The sequence below is a fragment of the Magnolia sinica genome, chromosome 6, assembly GCF_029962835.1.
Source record: "Magnolia sinica isolate HGM2019 chromosome 6, MsV1, whole genome shotgun sequence".
NCBI lineage: Eukaryota > Viridiplantae > Streptophyta > Magnoliopsida > Magnoliales > Magnoliaceae > Magnolia > Magnolia sinica.
Window position 1 is genome coordinate 7270877 of NC_080578.1, and position 14394 is coordinate 7285270.

The window sequence follows — 14394 nt, forward strand, 5'->3', positions numbered from 1 at the left end:
GGATTAACATCATTATTACATAATAATTGTACGTCTAAAAATACCATGGTATTATAGCCATTCAATCCCATGCTTGAGATAATATTTTTGCTAGGGAAAAATACTGGATTAAGCAAAATCATGTTTGGTGGACCATGAACTTGTAATCAATGGACCAGATTTACAATTGATGCCGTTTATATATATATATATAAAACTAGAATGTCACGTCTAAACGGTGTATATGGATGGTTGATATAGATAAATGCATGCATCGATATGAGGCCCACATGTGTAGTGGATTTCAAAATCCATGAAAATCCTGCATGGGACGCCATTCCATCCCACCTATTCCCCTCTTCTCCAATTGTGGGATGGAATTGCACGGGACTGCCAAATGCCCCCTTATAGGTCTTGGGTTGGTGGGTGACCCAGCACCCCCTGCGAGCTGGTGGAAAGCTCAGTGGGCCACCTAATGCATGTGTTTATCAACCGTCCATCCATTTTGTTAACTCATCTTATGACACGAGAAAATGGTTGTAGGAAAACACTGAAGTGGACCACAGAATGCGAAACATAATGCAGGAAACTTCTTGAATATGTACATCAACCCAACCTGAGATAATGTGAAAAACACAAATATCAGCATGATACTAAAATTCCATGTGCCTAAGAAAAGTTTTCAATGGCAGTTCAATCCCCAGCTTTGGATTTGCCTGTGTTGTGGTTTACTTTAGCTTTTGCTCTGCCTATTCTTGCACTCATTAGTAGGCATAAAATGGACGGATGACGTGAATATAACACATACATCATGGTAGGCCCCACGGAGCTCTGGCCATGTCCTACAAGAAGATCAGGAATATCCCTTGAGAGATGCGGTAGGCAATTCACACCAAATGTTGAAACCTATGGATAGGTATTCCGAAAGCAGGACACACCATGATGTATGTATGTGATATTCATGCCATTAATAATTTTGTTAGCTTATTTTAGGACATGAACCCAAACATAGGTAGATTGGAAGATCAATTCAAGCACACTATAGGAATTCATGGGCGATGATAATGCCAGCCATAGAAAACCTTCCCTGGGCCCACTATGATACTTATTTGCCTTCCAACCTGAACATAAAGTCACTCTAACTTGTAAAATACAAATATCTATTTAATATGAAACTTATGTGGCTCTTAAAAAGTTTTTAATGGTAGACATTTAATCTCCACTGTTTATTGTAATGTGGTCAATTTAAGTTTCTCACTCTTTACTATGATGTGGTTAATTTAAGATTTTGACCTATCTCGTGTTTGGGCTCATGTCTTAAAATGATATGGCTAAACAAACAACCAACACTAATATCATAGAAAGGTGCCATGGGCCCATGAGCTTACTGTTGAAGGAATCTTCCGAAATCCTCTATGCCAGCTTTAGAGGTGTGTTGTGCCCCCATGTGTTATATCCACACTATGCATTTATTTTTCCAAATCATTTTGGCCATTAGTCAAAAAGTAATAGAGACAATGGTGCCCGCTATCGAAACCTTTTTAAGGCTTATCATGATTTTCATTTGCCATCCAACCCATTTGTACGGGCACATGAACTTAGATAAAGGAAAAACACAAATATCCTGGTATTTTTGTGGTGTGGTCCACTTGATTTTTAAATTTGTCTCAGTTTTATAAAATGATATGGCAAAATGGATGGATAGCATTGCTATAAGACATATATCGTGGCGAGGCCCATGGGATATATATATTCCAATAATTGCGAGTTTCGTCTATTCTACTTAAAAATAGGCCCCACCGTCTGGCCGTGTTCATTTCAACACTCGACTTGACAGAAGAAGTTTGATATTCTGATGTGGAGTGTGATGGGTGATAGTAAGCCTTAAAAAATGCACTCGTGGCATAAATGAAAGTATAAAAAATATGGTACCTAGATCACATCTATCATACATTGAAAAATAAGCTCATTTGATCTCCGAATATTAAATAGTTTAAAATGAAAAATATCTAACACTCCTGTTTTCACAAACAAGTGTCTTAGGGCTTGTTTGGGAACGTGGATTCCTTAAGGATTTGAAATCCTCTCGGTGTGTTTGCACCTATATTAAGAATCAACTTCAATCCAAAAGTAGCTATTTATAGTATATTTATAGGGGTTTGAAATTAATTCTTAAATCAACTTTAATATCTTTAATTAGTAAATTTATGTAACTTTTGATAGAATGGTTGTAATAATCCCAGTGTAATATATACTTTGTTAAAATATGATAAAATTCTAAGTCTCAGATGAGCCACAAGCCCGAGATCAAGTCTGAGTTACCAACCAGCAATTTTTAACTATTAATTTACATGGACAATGTTTAGACAGTATTGATCATCATATTAAAATAATTATAATGATGCAATTGATAATCTAATTTTTTTAGGATATCATTAGTGGGCCATGTGTCTAATAGATTAATAATTTAGTGATACAAATGGTACACATGCGGGAATGATTTTAGATGTAATCCAAGGTGGGACCTCGGATTTGAAACCCCCGTTTACTTTTACGATGCCAAACAAATCCCCTCGAATTTCCTCGAATCCCCCGAATCCATGGTGCCAAACGACCCTTTATAGTGCTCTCGAGAAGATTTCAATGGTGGGAGTTCAATCCCAACTATGTGGCACACTTGCATTTAGATCTGCCACATTTTTATGTTCAAATCTTAAAATGATATGTAAAAATGGATGAACGGCGTAGATAAAACACATACATCACGGTGGGATCCACATGGCCGTGCATGGACGGATTATCGTCCAGTTCGGAGGCAGGACGCAATCCGCTTTCATCACTTCTCATCTCTCTCCCAAACGCCCGATTCTATTCTCCTGCCATGACTCCTGCCATTCTCTTCCGTCGCTTTCTCACTCTTTAAAACTCTAATCCTCCTCACCCTCTCTCTCTCTCTCTCTCTCTCTCTGTCTCTGTCTCTCTCTCTCTCTGAAGCGCTTTTCACGTAAGGATCACAGAAATCCTCTCCTTCGATTGAAATCCCATCTGGATTCACTCTCTCCCTTGTCTCTCAAATTTTGAATTCCTCCTCTCTAACCCTTAGATGCTGATTTCTAGCGGGTATTTTTATTATTATTACCGTTTTAGATGGTTTTATTGATGGGTCTGTTCGTTTTCTGGGTATTTCTGCAGGAAAGGAGGGGGAACGATGGCTTGGATTTATGCCACTCAATCTATCTCGGGCTGAGAAGAGCGAAGCGTAGTTGAGGAAACCTGGTCGATCCGAGAGCTCTTCTCACCAAAGGAGCTTCGCGGCAGCCCTTCCCTAAGGGCCTGTTTGGATGCCTGTAAGTTCTTTTAAGTTGTAAGTGACTTACCTGTAAGTGACTTACTGGTGAAAGTTACTTACAGGTAACCTGTTTGGATGTAAGTTGTAAGTCACTTACAGGTAAGTTACTTTTTCTATTTGGATAACCTGTAAATTACTTACAGGTAGAAAGCTGTATATTCACATCGAGCAATTGGAGAATCGTTCTAAAATGTTATAATCATATAAAAAAACATGAGATCAAATATGTTATTTTGTTAAGCCCATCAAAATGAATATTTGAGATAATTATTAAGTTAAAACAATCATCAAGTGAGCTATAAAAGTGGGCCCACGAATTCAAAAAATCTATAATATGGAGTAATAACTCCCATTTTCAAAGGAGAGAAAAAGGGTAGATGAAACCCTACCGTTTTAGGAGGAGAAGAGACGGAAGGCAGTAACTGCAGCGAGAGATTGCAGAGACGGAGAGAGATTTGGTGGGTTGGTGCGTTTCTCCCTCTTCCTCTCTTTTTAAAAATCTGACCGTGGAGCCTGTAAGTGACTTCCCACCCCCATCCCCCTGCAGTTTTTTAGTAGATTTGCCTGTAAGTGACTTACAGGTGATTTTTCTCCCCCAAACACCACCTGTAAGTGACTTCCCTGTAAGTAACTTCCCACTTACCCTACTTACAGGCATCCAAACAGGCCCTAAAGGGTGGTGGTGTGACTGCTCCTCCGGTTTCTTCTTCGTTTTCGCTGTCCATGTCAACGAACAGAAGGTGCCTCTTTTTATCTATTTTTTCTCTTCTTTTTCCGTGTTTTGATCTGATTATCGAGTCGCCATGGTCAGATTGCTGTTGTGATTGTTTGGGTTGTTGCTGGTGTCTTTTTTTTTTTTTTTTTTAAAATTTTTATTTTTAAATATAAAATTTAAAGCTTTAAGAAGTCTAGTAACGGGCAAGGAGGGCAGTATAGGGTGGGGTCCACAAGCCCGGATTCTGAATCAAGCATTGCTATGGCTGCTTCAGTCGCCGTGCAGAATGGTGCGCATGTTCAATCCCAATTGCACGGTATGATATCAACTCCTCTCTCTCTCTCTCTCTCTCTCTCTCTCTCTGTTTTTTTTTTCTCTCTTTTAGAAAGATGTTTTTGGGGTTTTCTAGGTTGGTTTGGATTGGATAGGACTGAGGAACTTTGAATTTTGTTGGGATTCTCTTTCATTTCTCATTCATTTCTTATATTGGGGGTTTCTATTGGAGCATCAGATGCTCCAGGATTTGGAGTCACTAAGCCTGTTGATTCGGCGGTTCCAAAAGGTTTCCAGGTCCTGACAAAAATATAGCTGTTGTTCTGAAATTATTGGGACAAATACACTAAACGATTTTATCGTGAGATTTTCAAAATCCTGGTGGATTTTAAAATATTGCATTATTATCACTATGTTTACTAAAAAAATGGTATAACCGTCAAGGAATTTGTTATATAATTATATAGTTAGATTTTAAATTATTTAATAATTTACAATAAATATTTTTATTTTTGGCAAGATTTTCCTGATAATACCTCAAGAAAAACCTCAAAATTTGAAAATCTACCGAGAAATTTCCAGTGCCGAGAACAAGATTTGTCACTATGCTTCCAAGGTCCCCATTTTCTCAATCTGCCTCTAGAGCTGCGGATTCCACAGCCCCAGCCACACTATCAATAGGTATCTTTTTCTTTCACACCCATGTTTCAAAAAAATAAAAATGGATTGGTCCAGGTTACTCTCAAAATGTGTATTCTCTGCTGATGTCTGTCTTGGAAAAAAAAATAAATTCTGCTGATGTCAGAATAATGACCAATGTTGACTGGTCAGCCCAACGTGTTATATTTGGTTATTTGCTGAAATCCCTCTTCCCAATGGGGAGAAGGATGCATTATTAGTTTGGGCAATTTACGAGATGTAGTTAGGGGATACATATGGTTAGGTTCCATTTGTAAACTTGGAGGAACCTGGCATATCTTATCCAAAACCGTCTGTTTGCATGGGCTCCCAGTGCATTTGTATGGTCTGGAGAAGCGTCTGTTGCAAAGAATGTGGCATCAAGTGCTAGCTTGTGCTATGGTTTATAGGAAGCTGTTCAATCTTGTAAGTCATTGTGATTAATTTATTTCACAACACTACTTTAGCTTCTTTCTTTTCCTCGAGATTGTATTTGTAGAAAGCTAGATCTGCAGCAATCTGACATTGATAGAATTTTAAAATGGTGTTCCCCAGGTGATGTGCCCAGGGCATTTCCTCTTCAATTTGGAAGCATAGGTCCTGGATTCATGAATCTAGTTAATATTTTATTTGAGCCGTCTACAATCTACGTTTCCGCATTAAATCACTCACTCTCTCTCTCAAGTGGGCCCATTTTTTGCTGGCCCAGACCGTTGATTTGCCCCATCGTGCGAAGAGGATGTGCCCAAAATTTTCTGCATGGATGATTATATTCATCTGATCTATGCCTATTTATCTGGACCATTAGTTGCGTTTCCTCTCTAATCACTTAATTCCTAGGCAGCTGATTCAATGGTTAGAATATCCTAATATCTTAGATATTCCAGGCATCGCCTATCCATTGTGGGGTCCTTCAGATGAACAGTCTGGATCCCCAAACCCGTAGCCTATCCATTGTGGGGTCCTTCAGATGAACAGTCTGGATCCGCGAACTGTAGTCTATCTATTATGGGTCCTTCAGATGAACAGTCTGGATCCCCGAACCGTAGCCCCACATTTACGAACCAGCGAATCAAGACACTTAAGTAACTTTGCTTCTTCTATTGGAGGTTACTACTCACTAAAAACAACAACATAAGACAACACATGGTTTTTTTTTTTCTTCTTCATAATTTTCAATGCCAGTTTAAAAAAAAAAAAAAAAAAAAAAAACAAAAACAAAAACATTGCATCTTTCCATTCCCTTCATATTGTAATGCAAGCCTGAAAATCTAGAGTTCTCTGAGGTACTGAATTATTTTAGTCTGGGGCCCATGTTTTGGACTTCCAGACCATTCATCTAATGCCTGCTGTGGATGGGAAGCCCCAGAAGTTCCCACATTTGACTGGTGGCCTAGCGATAGATAGTTACGAAAAATGCATCTAAGGTCCACGCTCAGCAAAAAAAAAAAGGCGAAAGGTTTAAGAATGAGGATCATCCAATCTGTGGGATTATTGGGGGTGTCCTCCATTTGTTATGGGTCCCACCAGATCGGTGGTATGGATTACCAGACTATGGACCACGTGTATGGAATTTGGCTCCTTAGGAAACCAAACAGTTGCATCTCATTGCTATCTTAAGGGTCTGTTTTGGTTTTTAAATTACCATGGAAAGTCATTGTAAATAAATAATAAATACTTACCATTGTAATTATGGCAGCCACCCCAAGGTCGATATTTACAGCTACCTTGTTTGGACAGATTCTGGCTCTAAAACTGAGGTGGGAAAACTTTGCCTATGCTATAACTATGGTGCCCACCATGATGTATGTGTCTTATCCACGCTGTTCATCTGTTTCGCCAGCTCATTTTAGGGTATGAGCCCAAAAATGAGACTGATCCAAAGCTCAAGTGGACCACACCAAAGGAAACAGTGGGAATTGAATGCCTACCATTGAAAACATCTTGGGGGCCATAGAAGTTTTGGGTCAAGTTGATATTTGTGTTTTACCTTTATCCATGTCTGTATGACCTTATGAACAGATTGGATGACAAATAAACGTCATTGTGGGCCCTACAAAGGTTTCTGCTTTCAATGGTGGACGTTAGAAGGATCATTGTTTCCTATGGTGTGTTTCACTTGAGCTTTGGTTCTGCCTCATTTTTGGCTCATGCACTAGAACAAGCTGGTAAAATGGATGGATGGCTTCGATAAAACATACATCACGGAGTTTTTACACAGTACGCAAGCACGCTGAATTCGCTACATGCAAATCTAAAAATCAAGGTGAACTTACTCTTTTATTTCCCTCTATTCCAAGCACTTGTTAATAGTTATTATTAAGATTTTACACCTATTTACCAAAAATCAAACACCTGCTAGGCATAGTGACAAATCTCATTCTTGGGAATTCTTGGGAGATCTTCAAAATTTGAGGTTACTTTTGGGATATGATCAGGAAAATCTTGCTATAAATATAAACTACTAAATACTTAAATCTTAACATACAATTATTAGTGAATTTAGTTAAAATTCTGAATAATTTCAGCATTAATATTGGCAAATTTCTGTGATAAAATCGCGAAAATTGAAAAAGTGATGTTATTTTAAAATCTTGCTATGTTATCGCGATAGTATCATTTCATTAGTTTGATATGAAAATATCACAAGATTTTCAGAATCTTGGTTATATTTGTCGCACTAATCTTAAGCTACTGCATGGACTATTCTGGCTCTTCATCATTTTCACGCCACGTGTTCACATCCATTTGTCAAAGAGTAAAGATTGAGGTTTTCATGCAATCTCATCATAACTCAGTCATTTTCTAAGGCTGCATTTGAATTGAATTGCAACATTAGTTGAATGAAGTGGAAATGACGAAATTGCAAATATATTTGCCAATAATCATATCGAGGGACTAGGCTTTCCATTCACAGTTATTTTAGTGTATAGATAGAGGTTTTCATGCAAACTCATCATAACTTAGGTATTTCCTAAGGCTGTGTTTGAATTGAATTGTTACATTAGTTTTTTTTTTTTTTTTGAGTGATAACTGAAAATTCATTAAAAGGGCGCTGAGATGGCGTGAAAATCTGAAACAACACAAGGGAAAAACAAAAGCAAAAGGAGAAACAAAGAAAAATGAAACTAACACAAGCGACCCAAGGCTGCACCCTACTCTAAGACAATATACCAAACATGATTGGCTACCCAAACGATGCTATGAAAAATGTTACGAAAGCATCTTCCTTACCTTTCGCCCCAAATTGTCCATAAACCTGCAAGAAGACAGTCTACACACCGCTTGCAAATTCTTGTTGAGGGGTACCCCGTGCCAATTGTTACATTAGGTAAATAGTGTTTGTCACTTCTTAGATGTGTCTCATGGCTTCACCAATGAGAGGATTATAGTTTCATGGACCATCAATAGTATAATACAAGTATTATGTTTCCTGTATTTTGAATTTGTGACTAATCAGATTATGAGAGTACCCATATAGCAAGAAGCGACACATTTGAAAGGTTGCACATCAGCTTTGTTATTATAGGATTTTTGTGAATACAGTGTAGTGAAGCATGCCTAGTAGCTTCCTTTATCTTATTTATATATTTATTATTATTATTTTTTTAAAGATAATGGATTCTTTATTAAGCAAGCGCCAAAAAGGCAACAAAGAATACAACGATAGCACAACCGAAAAACCCCACCAAAAGAAAAACAAAAAAATCACCTCCCCCTCCTCCCCCCAATTTCATTGACATAGACCACCCCCTGTCCTCACCATCACACATACCCCATTCCGAAACAAACACTTGGCCTTTTCTAAAACCCATTCCAAGCTGTGACTAATGCTGTGGAAGCGTCTCCCATATCTCTCCCCTTGCTAAAACCCTCTCATCTTATTTGTTTTGATATAATTTGAGAAAATGATCCACTGTTGGACGCTAACAGTAAGTCTTCACTGTCGGTGAATTTTACCACTGTTGCATATTTGATCGGATGGTGATAGGAAGCTTCACCACTTGATTTAACCTCACATTTCAGGAGGTTGGATCAAGTGGGTCCTGCTTATAACTGTCTGATCCTTTTTCCCCAATAGGTAAGTATGAAGTTTGGATCCTGTTGTTTTGTTTTTGGTCAGTCTTTATAAGGTCCAACAATATCTAACCTTTGATATTGGTGTCCAGCATTGAATATTTTCCCTTTATTTTGAAATATTATTCTATTTGGTTTGCATCTTAATCTGGTTCTATCAGATCATTAGTCCCAACTGCAAGTTTTCCCAAGAGAAGAAATAGATCAATTATCCCTGTTCGAAGGCCTGCCGATCTCTTAGCAATTTGGGTCTAGCTGTATGGTTAACTAAACTGAGGAGACCGTCCCCACTCCTCTCATAAAAATATAAAATGCACAGAAAGCATCAAAAGCTTAAAAAATAATCTGTCAATGACTCACTTGAATTGGTTTATAACCCATTAATTTACGTACTGATCCTATAACCTTCCATAATTCTTTTCTTTGTGCTTCTTGTATGCCGTCCAGTTTTTTCTTTGATCTCAACACAACCTATCTCAAAGCAAAAACACTAATCCTCTCTTCTATTTTTATATGTTCTCTCCACTGCTAGAAGCCCAAGAAACAAATGCCCCCAAAGATGAAACTTTTGCTAACTGATCATCACCCTCCATTCTCAGACACTGGCAATGGTGGCTTCTGGTTATCCTCAATGTTGTCTTTGTTCTCTCTGGCCAATCCGTAGGCACTCTACTTGAGAGATTCTACTATTACAAATGTGGAAATAGAAGATGGATGGCAGCGCTTGTACAAAATGCAGGCTTTCCAATTGTCCTCGTCCCCCTCTTCCACTTCCCTTCCTCTCCCACTTTGTCCACCACCACTCTCCTACCTTCCGCCAAAACTTTCGCATTCATCTATGTTTCCCTTGGTCTTCTCGTTGCAGGAAACAACCTGATGTATTCGCATGGGCTCCCATACCTCCTAGCCTCTACAGACTCGCTAGTCTGTGTGAGCCTTCAATACTGTGTCTTCTCCTACTCCCTCAATTCACAGTAAGTTCACCCCTTTCATATTCAACTCTGTGGTCCTCCTCATCTCTGCCACCTTCCTTGGTGTTTTTACTGAATCTGAGGGTCTGACGGGTGTCTCCACAGGGAAGTATGTAGTTGGGTTCCTTTGCATGCTGGGCCCGTCTGCCACATAGTCCCTACTACTTTCCCTGTTGCAGCTTTCCTTCTAGAAGGTCCTTAAGGAGGCCTTACTCTGTGGTCTTGGAGATGCAATTTATACGTCTTCCGTCGCTTCATGCATGGTTGTGGGCTGGCAGGCCTGCTCTGTGGGCGTTGTGGGGTGTGGTGTCATCTCTCTTCTCTAATGCATGGGCATTTTCACACCAGGGCTCGAGTGGGGTAACTTGTGGGATGCAGGGGGCACACTCGGGGTGGGTAGCTTGTGTGAGGCTGAACCCATGTGATTTGGGGCCCATGAGGAGGGTTCGGCTGAGGACCTAACCCATGGATGTGGGGCCTGGGCTATGAGATAAATGGATTAATTCGCCATGCTCTATCAGTTTGGGCTTTTAGAGCAAGTGGTTAATTGTCCTGTGTCAAATTGGTATTAGAGCGGGATGTCTCGTGTTCGAGACTCCTCACCGGGGGTGATTAATGCAGGGGCATTTTCACACCGGGCTCGAGTGGGGTGGTCTCGTGAGAGGCGGGTGGCTCATGTGAGGCGGAACCCATGTAATTTGGGGCCCACAAGGGTGCGAAACCCATGGATTTGGGACGTGGGCTATGAGATAAATGGATTGATTCGCCATGCTCTATCAGTTCGAGCTTTTAGAACAAGTGGTTAATTGTCCTTCATTGTTCTCCAATGTCACTAGCACCTTGGCATTGCCTGTCGTTCCTGTTTTTGCCGTGGTATTCTTCCATGACAAGATGGATGGGGTGAAGATAGTAGCTATGTTTTTGGCTATCTGGGGGTTTGTTTCGTATATATGCCAGCACTATCTTGATGATTCGAACCTATGTTTTTTGTTGGCTATTTCGGGGGTTTGTTTCGTATATATGTCAGCACTATCTTGATGATTCCAAGTCCAAGACGAGAATATCAACCGATTTCAGCGAAGTTTCTTCCTCCGCTGGTTGAGAGAAGCTGCTAGCTCTGTATATACAGTGAAATGGTGTTTGAGAGTTTGCTTGGTGCTTTGGATTTCAGTTAGAAAGAATGGTATACAAGCTTGGAGAATTCTCTTCTTCCTTGTAGAAATTGCTTACATTTTCATGTATATATGCGGTTGTCGATCAATTTAGAGTGCATTTGGACACACTATTGAAATTGAATTGTAATTTAGAATCATGTTGGACTTAAATTAACACAACTATAGTTTGAGAGCATTGTGAATACCATCTTTCAAAAAAGAAAAAAAAGAAAAAAAGGAAAAAGAAGAAGAGAGCATTGTGAATACTAGTAAACATCATTGCATCCAAACATGGCCTAATGTTTAATTCATGGGTTTCCTGCCCTGGTCAATAAATTAAGAAACCTAACAGCACCATATAAAATGCACGGAAAACATTATGATCTTCAAAATGATATGTGAATGACTATTGAATTGGTTTATAACTTCCATTCTACTGATACTCTATCCTTGTGCAATCTTTTTTATTTTTTTTATTTTTTATGTGCAATTCTTGTTTGCCATTGTGTTTGTTCTTTGAACTCAACACAATCCATTTCAAAACAAAGGCACTAATCCTCTCTTTATTTTTACGTTTCTCCCTATTGGTAGAAGCCCAAGAACCAAACACACCCAAAGATGCAACTTCCATTATGCAAAAGATGCCCTCCATACTCAGACACTGGCAATGGTGGTTTTTGGTGATCCTCAACATCTTCTTCCTTCTCTCTGGCCAATCTGTAGCCACTCTACTTGGAAGATTCTACTATGACAAAGGCGGAAATAGCAAATGGATGGCGACGCTTGTACAAACTGCAGCATTTCCGTTCCTCCTCATCCCTCTCTTCCTCTTCCCTTCCTCACCTTCTCCTTCCACCACCACTCCCCCACCTTCTGTCAAAATGCTCGCATTTATCTACATTTCCCTTGGCCTTCTCATTGCGGGTGACAACATGATGTATTCATATGGGCTCTTATATCTCCCAGTCTCTACATACTCTCTCATTTGTGCGACCCAGCTGGCCTTCAATGCCGTCTTCTCATACTTCCTCAATTCTCAGAAGTTCACCCCGTTCATACTCAATTCTGTCATCCTTCTCACCTTCTCTGCTGCCCTGCTTGGGGTCCGTGCAGATTCTGAGGGCCCCAACCGTGTGTCTGCAGGGAAGTATGCAGTTGGGTTCCTTTGCACGCTGGGCGCGTCTGCCACATACTCCTTAATACTCTCTTTGATGCAGCTTTCATTCCAGAAGGTCCTTAAGAAGGAGACCTTCTCTGTGGTCTTGGAGATGCAAATGTACACATCAGTCGTCGCCACATGTGTGTGCGTGATTGGCCTCTTCGCCAGCGGGGAGTGGAGGAGCCTCAAGGGAGAGATGCATGGGTTTGAGAAGGGGAAAACGTCGTATGTTATGACACTGGCTTGGACGGCTGTGGGATGGCAGGTCTGCTCTGTGGGTGTTGTGGGGTTGATCTTTGTTGTGTCATCTCTCTTCTCAAATGTCATTAGCACCTTTTCGTTGCCCGTCGTTCCTATCTTTGCCGTGATCTTCTTCCATGACAAGATGGATGGGGTGAAGATATTGGCCATGCTGTTGGCTGTTTGGGGCTTTATTTCGTATATATATCAGCATTATCTTGATGATTGCGAGTCCAAGACAGCAACTGATGTTGGTGAAGTTTCTTACTCTGCTGCTTGAGAGGTTGCTACACTAATTTTTCTTTTTCTTTTTAAATGTAGTCAAAATGGTGTCTGAGAATTTGTTTGGTGCTTTGGATTTCCATTAGAAAGAATGACGTGCATGCATAAAGTTTGGAGGAATCTCCTACCTTTTCTTGTAGAAATTGCTAACTCTCTATGTATGTACTTGGTTTCCAATCAATTTGATATGGGTGTGTTTGGATACGCTATTGAAATTGAATTAGGATTTAGAATCATTTGGTTTTCAATCAATTTGATTCAGGGTGCTTTTGGACCCAACCACGTTAGTGCCGAAGCAATTGCTATTATCTATTCGGAAAGAAGTGCCGAAGCGATTGCTATTATCTATTGAACGTGGGAAAGAAGATTCTACATGACTATCACAAAGAGATAACAAAGAGATACACCCAGATCCATAGCTCAACTGGCAGACTGAGTGGAGATACCTCGTTTCAACACTTGAGGTCTTGGTATCGATCCCTAGTGGGGGTGGCTAACATGGAGTGTGTGTACTGACATGGGTGTGTACTAATAAGCTAATCCGAAAAAATAAAAAAAAGGATCTATAAATTGCAAAGGATTTTAACGAAGCAAAATGTCTCGTACCACCGCAATCAAACAAATCAAATCTATCTTTTAATTATCATTTATATTCCTTAGCATAGTCAATCCTTTACGTTCCTTAGTGTAACCAATAGCCTAATATTACATTAAGAGTAGCAGTAATCCAATAGTTGTAATCCTTACTTGTAAGATAAGTTTACACTCATACGCTGGATGAATTTCCATTGCAATACAAGCGGTTCCCCTTTCAGAAAGGCGCTTTTGCAATTACTCCGGCGGTTGATTGTAAGTGTTTTTTTTTTCGTTTGCTTCTGTATTTGAAAGTACTTTCGTACGGATGGAAAGGTGCAACCCATTCTTAGAGGATGAACCGTATCCTTCGCTAATCATCTGATCGTTTGTGGAGGACGAGCCATATCCTTTGATAATCTTCATCATTTTAAACATCTTGTGAGTAGCTGAACAGGCAACCGGTCTTTTCAGATTTCAGTCATATATTGTCAATTCTATCTTGGTTGTTTGGCTGGAATAAAGTTGCACATTTGGTCCTGATACACGCAGATATCACACGTGACCGACGATAGTACAATATTGTTGAGTAGTTCAATGGTTGGTATCTGCTCATTCTTCTAAACCATCCATCAACCTCCTATCGTGATAGGTCCATCAATGATCAGGCTAGTCAGATGATCCGAGCTGCAGGATTCAAGGGGAAATGTCGAAAAATGGTTGATCGATGGTCTGGTGATCCACAGTGTCCAAATCCAGATGTTAAGATCATCCAACCGGCCTGAAATTTGAGCCAAGGTACATCCCTTGTGTGGCCATGGTTATCACTGGTCCAGATCTTGCACACGTGCGCTATGTGGTGGCAGGGGTGGGGGAGTTAGATTATTACCTAGGATCTTAACCATGTGGAGATCCCAAGGACCAATGATTGCCTATTAGTTCAT

The 14394-nt window shown here is 39.9% G+C and overlaps 1 protein-coding gene across 2 annotated transcripts; it reads left to right on the forward strand.

Moving 5' to 3' along the window:
• Window positions 1-3178: 3178 nt before the first annotated feature.
• LOC131248123 (probable purine permease 11) lies at window positions 3179-13081 on the forward strand. Of its 2 annotated transcripts, XM_058248188.1 has the most exons (4): window positions 3179-3299; window positions 3993-4068; window positions 4226-4359; window positions 11788-13081. In XM_058248188.1, the coding sequence occupies exons 2-4, from the start codon at window positions 4052-4054 to the stop codon at window positions 12873-12875; spliced, it is 1239 nt and encodes a 412-aa protein (XP_058104171.1). In that variant the 5' UTR covers window positions 3179-3299; window positions 3993-4051; the 3' UTR covers window positions 12876-13081. The 2 variants fall into 2 exon arrangements, with proteins under 2 accessions (XP_058104171.1, XP_058104172.1); XM_058248189.1 differs by lacking the exons at window positions 3179-3299; window positions 4226-4359 and having other exon boundaries at window positions 3996-4068.
• The last annotated feature ends 1313 nt before the right edge of the window (window positions 13082-14394 follow it).